A 6,772-nucleotide genomic window follows, 5' to 3' on the forward strand; every position below is an offset into this window, starting at 1 on the left:
AAAAAATATGACATCACAATAAATTTGCACATAATACTGGAGAAGAGTAATATTACAATGCTATATTGGTAAGTAAATATCAAGCAACTAGTCGTGTTTATATTTATTCATTTTAATCAACATTTTTCGTAATGGGCGAAGTTATTGAGAAACATTATTTTTTCACCATACAAAGAATTATTGCACTACTACCAAACGTCTATTGTGTAATTTTTGTAACATTTTGGCAACTGACATATTACCTATTTGAGGGCCATTTTTTTTCTGCTCAAAATAGAGTGAATTTGTTCACATTTCCTGTAATTTTCATTGAATTTTGATTTTGGACTGAACAGACAAAATGTTACATTGCTTTTAGTTTTTGATAAAAAAATGAAATTTTCGTCAAACTTTTTTTTAGAAATAGAGCAGACTATAATTGGAGCTTGTTTGTGGATGGTGCCTGAAAGTTGGCGTGGGCGCTCATAGGGTTAATTTTGAAAATTGCTTTCAGTGAGTTTTTATCTATGGCTAACAAAAAAAACATAAGATCGAATACCTCCCCCACTCTTTAATATGTAAAAAACAAGGTTTACAACATATTGAAGCATTTTCTTCTGACGGAGCTTCATGAGCCTTAATCAGTCGCACCTGGAATGTCTATGTCTCAAATTGAAGAAGAGAGATAAGTTTTATTACTTTATACAACTTTATATGGATTCTTACATCAAAATCTGCGTATATTTGCAATAAAATCATCAAGATGACAAAGACCATCGCATATGATGGCTAAACGCATGATTACATTTTCACATATGTAGTTAGAAATCATAATGACATCTTCATTGTAATATGTTTTCACTACAGCGACCATACTATAAAAATCGACAACGCGGATGACCGTGTCTTTAAATATATAATTTCATGTTTGCTTAGATTACATCTTTCTATGAAACGCGTCCTCGGCAACGTGCAGTTATTGAAGATTGTGTTTTTAGAGATTTTACTATAATCTGGAAGACGAACGACAACACAACCAATTACAGTGAGTCATTTATTGTCTCTACCCAATACGTCATTTTGACGGCAAGAAGCGTTCCACCACAAGAGGGCGCGATTTATATGAATGGTGTTTTGAAGTTCTTTTCGTAAATTTCATTAAAAATCAATTTGACTCAATCAAAAAAAATTAGTCATCTATAACTCAATAAGGATAAACCACCACATCATCATTATTTACAAATATTATTGATGTGACATCATAAAATCTATTCTGGCTTCGGTTCCTCACATTTTCCTGGACATGAACATGGACTTAGAAGATTGAAATACTGAAAATAAGAGAAATGCACAGTTAATATTAGCACTACGGAAGTGATGACGTCATCAATTACATCACTGATTGTTATATGTGTTACTGGCTTAGGTTATGAGGTGACGAAATAAGTATTGAAAAATGCTAACTCCGTAGGCTATTCTTACACCACATATGAGAGGTAAACTCATTTTGCTAACTTATGATACAAACACTGAGCAAGAAACAACGTTTGTATCAGCGTCACACAAAACAAATACTTAGTACATATTAGAGAGTCACGTGACAAATACTTACATAATGTAATGGTTTCACCCAAGGATCCTCTCCATACGGTATAAATAACGTGTCGTCGTTTTCTTCATTGCAAACTAAAGTAATGTGTGACGTCCTGAAATACGAGAATACGTATAGTCAATCCATGAGACGTGAAACTTTGCGATAAAAATAAATATGACTTTACCATTTGACAGACAGGTAGAAATATGCTTCATTCGATAAAATAGTACTTTTACTTTCGTTAATACGAGGTTGTTATTGAAAGAATAATTATAATTATTTAGAACTATTTTGTATTGTTCGTACAAAAGCGGTTCGTCTTTCGGGTACACTTTCTCACCTTACAACTTGACTTGTTCCAGTCAATCCTTCGTATTTTAGAATCACGTGGGTTCCATTGTGATAAAAATCTGATTTATCGTGAGTTCCAAGAGTGAAATATAAAGCAGCACGACGATCTGGAACTCTTTGACAGATCTAAAACATTCAAAACCAGTTTGTAAATTATAAACAATTTTAACATTTGTGTACGAGACTGCATGTTGAAGAAGAAACTGGGAATCATATTTTTCGTAATCTAAATATATTGCTTTGGCACCACAAACGATATTATTCGCTTTGTAAAAACAAACAACGCGCATGTACAGTGATTTTATTGTACGTACCAATAACAACCAATGCGTATTAGAAACACGCACTGTTTCGTCAACAAATACTTGCATGTGTGGTGCAAAAACAAGTTTAGTATTTTTAGTATAAATGGGAATCAAATCAACATACTATATCAAACTACAATATTAAAATGTGAACTTTGTCGTCCATATTGCTCTTTTTTTAATGCTCTGTAAAATTTCATTAAAGGGGCAAAGGCTACGTTTGTTTGCAAAATGACTTTTGTGGTATCAATGGAAAACAAGCAGCCTCTCGGCTGAGATAGCTCCGCTGTTAGCATTGCACATTTCAATTAAAAAACAGAAGATATCATTAGAAAATGAACAATATGCATAGTATCAATGCAATGGGACTTGCTGTTTTCAACAAGAATTCAAAAATATCACTTTTCACCAAAAATGACAAAAATATTCATCAAAATTGGAGAATTGAGGATACCATCATACAAATGAACAAATTTGAGAGTGGTCCACATGTAGTACCTATATATGTAATAACAAAGCAATTGGACTTGCGGTTTTTAACAAGAAGTTGAAAATATCACTTTTTACCAAAAATGCCAAAAATAATCACCAAAATTAGAGAATTGTAGATATCATTACAAAATGAACAAATCTGAGAGAAATCCACATGTAGTACCTATATATGTAATATCAAAGCAATGGCAAATGCGGTTTTTAACAAGAAGTCGAAAATATCACTTTTTACCAAAAATGACAAAAATATTCACCAAAATTAGAGAATTGAAGATATCATCATGAAATGAACAAATCTGAGAGAGGTCTACCCAAGGCACATATACACCGAGTATCAAAGCATTCAGGCTTGTAGTTTTCAAGAAGAAGTCAAAAATATAAAACATTGACACGGACGACGACGGACGACGGACGACGACGGACAATCACGGACAATCCGCTCGACAAAGTCGACAGCGGAGCTAAAAAGATGGGGTAATTTGTCTGGTCATATCGCCTGTGCTGATAACATGCATAGTTGGAAATTCGAACAGAAACTCACATTGAACTTGTATTTACGTTATTTACATGTGCATATACATCCTCCAATGCTACACTTGTATGAATCCATTGTCTGCCACAAAACCAGCTAAAAATGCAGCTCAATCAAAACAAACCTATTTCAATATATTTCATCAAATTACCGGTGCTTTATTTCTAACTAAATTCACTCGAACATTAAAAATGTGTCTCGGATTAAATGCAGAAAGGCAGCCGAAAATTGTTATGAAAGTACTTACTGCGACTCCATGGCAACCAACTTCTTCAAATGGATAGCAAGGGTTGTAGGAATACGAGTTTGCATCACGTGCTTTTACGTGCTTAAATCTATGAATAAAAAACGTATTTATTAGTTTGTAGCATGGTGTGCATTAATTTACAGAGTGTGTTTTCCAATTTGTGAATGGCATTGGTGGTTTTCTAGTGTGCGTGATATCCTGTCGCATTACGTCAGCAACTTGTTGCCTCGTTCAAAGTTACTTAGGTTGTGATGCGCGCTGCTATCGTCTCGTGCATAAATATGATATACGAGATTTCAGCCTTTTCTGGATTACGTGTTCAAAATCAAACATTTATCTACCATGCAGTGATACATACTGTTTTACGAGACGATAATGTCGAAAAACAATGATTAATGAAAGAAGGATGGACGACCAGGGAACAAGAGTGCTGAGAGAGAAAAAGAACAGAAATTTTAATAAAAGGAAAATGTGCAGAACTGAAACAAAAAACAGAGAATAGAAACTGAGTACCGTAAACCCGTTTAAGGAAGAAATGATGTGATAGATATAAATTTGAAGGTGAATGTTGGTGCCATAGCATGACTGGCTGCGAACGAGACTACAGATTATATGACGTACCCATACCAAAAAAACCACGTGATACTGACACTTGTAAGTCGTCTACTTTGTATTATTATAGTTCTGAAATTACAGAACTACTGTCCCACTGTACTGTCAATGCTTAGATCTGTCATGGTATCATCGTGTTCACGTGCATGAATCGTTGACACATTTGGGTCTGCAAGGTACTGCTACGTATATCGTGATTGGTGGTCAAGGGCTGTCGCACTAAGTACGCTCTGTCGCAGTAGCGTCAGGGTGAGATGCGACCTAACTATTCTACAACTTCCAATTTCGCCATCACAAAAAATGTGTAGTAATTGCCCAGAGGAATCGGGTGGATACCACCGTCTCCAAATACAGTAAAAGGGGCATAATGAAACAATATATCCCCCATAACACTTGCCTGGCATCGACTTGCATGGGATCTCCAGCGTTGGTGATTTTCTTTAGGTCAATGACCCCGGAACCATCGGACATTTGGCAAGAACACGGTCCGTTTTTGATGCATTTCTTCTCAACTGATTTCGAGATGGCAATGGGGATCTGACAAACTAAAACGAAGAGAACAACATTGAGTAGAGACGCCATGTTTTTGGAGGTCACCCTGGTTATTTATTAACCACAAACATCATGTCCTTGTTATCGATTGACAGAACAATGGTCTACGCAGGGCCTGGTTAGAAGTAAACACCATGGGTTAAACCATTTATGCTTGAGGTAGAATGGTGGCACACGTGGAAAACCGTAAACACCACGGGTAAAACTATTTATGCTAGAGGTAGAATGGTGGCACACATGGAAAACAGTAAACACTGCGGTTTAAACCATTTATGCTAGAGGTAGAATGGTGGCACTCATGGAAAACAGTAAACACTGTGGTTTAAACCATTTATGCTAAAGGTAGAATGGTGGCACACATGGAAAACAGTAAACACTGTGGTTTAAACCATTTATGCTAGAGGTAGAATGGTGGCACTCATGGAAAACAGTAAACACTGTGGTTTAAACCATTTATGCTAGAGGTAGAATGGTGGCACACATGGAAAACAGTAAACACTGCGGTTTAAACCATTTATGCTAGAGGTAGAATGGTGGCACACATGGAAAACAGTAAACACTGCGGTTTAAACCATTTATGCTAGAGGTAGAATGGTGGCACACATGGGGAAATGAGTTTTGGTTTGTTATCATGCAGCGTACTACTTTTTTTTTTCAAAAGTGATGTATACTAGTATTTTAAATCACACACATGGAGAAAGTTGCGTAAACTGTTCATTTTTTTATATAGTCTTGTTAAAAAAAACAAAGTTAGTAGTTAATAAAGATAATAATAACAATTACATATGGCATTTCTTAAGTATTAACATTTTAAGCTAGCATACCTGGTCCCCCGAAAATTTTGTATCGCCATAGCCGCATATTTTTCACCGTAACATAAAAAGTACATCTCTGCCAATAGATTCTTTTATTTAAATATTATTTTAATATGCCCCATACGCAATTTATAAGATTGCTCGTCTAATAACACCATTATCAAAGTGAAAACTCCCGGATGTTAAAAGAGCGGGATACATTATCTAATATTCTAAACGTATTATTATAAGCCACTCGAATGCAATGGAAATATGCTCTTAAATCTGATAATAGATAACTATATTACATATTGGAGCAATAGCTACGAAATAGCAAACACTTAACTTCAAGAGAACATCTAACAAACCAACGTACCTAAAAATAGTTCTAGTATAAATAGCTTTATATAATGCGTTTATGGAACGAAATACGCTAATTGAAACGCCACAAATTAAGCGGGGGATAGTGTATGAATTGTGCATAGATTAGTGTTTAAATTGAAATTATTCTCATTGAGGATGATTTTGGGAAAACTAACAACAGTGAAAATTGGTGGACTTTTTTGGATCGGTCGAGTCCGTTCTGACACATGCGGATGGCGACCTTCGTCGTTGGGTTGAGACCGCGGGAATTAGTCATAAACTGACATTATTTCTGAACATTCATAACATTATAAAAAGAAACATGACGATCGGATTTCAGAATCAAATCGTACCTAAAACATACCTCCATGATCAGAACCAACGTCAAGTTGAAGTTTGAGATGAAAGACGTTAATTTACAGCGCCCTCTATGTCGAAGACACACTTCTGTGGCGATATGTAAACAGCACCGTCGCCATATAAAGCCAGTCAGTCAATACAAATAATGTTTGTGTTTTTTTTATATATGCTAAGCGACGAGGTACGATATAACCATATAAACTGGTTGTCACTTGATTGCACTGATTTACTGAAGCAAACCGTAGCGAGAACGCGACTTTAATACATACCGATGTTAATAATAATAATATATGACTTTAATATATACCGATAAACCGTGATTAGACAATCGGATTAAAATATTATCCTAGTTTAGGCTCTTTTTTCATTTCTTTTTAAATATTCTAATTTATTTTGTATATACTTTATGTATTATTTATTTATTTATTTAGTTTTAATAATCGCGAAAGCCCCGGCACAAGGCCCGGGTGTGTAGCGATAGTTAAAAAAATACAAAACATAAGATAATAAAATACATGAAATAAAATGAAATAAAATAAAATAAAAAACATTTTTGTTTTGCAGTTACTAGGGAGTTTCTGTCGGTGATAT

General features: G+C 35.0%; 1 protein-coding gene across 1 annotated transcript; it reads right to left on the reverse strand.

Annotated features, from left to right (window-relative positions):
• Positions 1–669: 669 nt before the first annotated feature.
• Positions 670–4,769, reverse strand: LOC102803173 (uncharacterized). Its single transcript, XM_006812641.3, has 5 exons — positions 4,510–4,769; positions 3,501–3,588; positions 1,914–2,050; positions 1,592–1,685; positions 670–1,310 (listed from the first exon to the last, which is right to left on the reverse strand). Exons 1-5 carry the CDS (start codon positions 4,692–4,694, stop codon positions 1,248–1,250), a joined length of 567 nt encoding a protein of 188 aa, XP_006812704.1. The 5' UTR covers positions 4,695–4,769; the 3' UTR covers positions 670–1,247.
• Between the last annotated feature and the right edge of the window lie 2,003 nt (positions 4,770–6,772).

This window comes from Saccoglossus kowalevskii, chromosome 22 (assembly GCF_978046115.1).
Source record: "Saccoglossus kowalevskii chromosome 22, keSacKowa6.1, whole genome shotgun sequence".
Taxonomy (NCBI): Eukaryota; Metazoa; Hemichordata; class Enteropneusta; family Harrimaniidae; genus Saccoglossus; species Saccoglossus kowalevskii.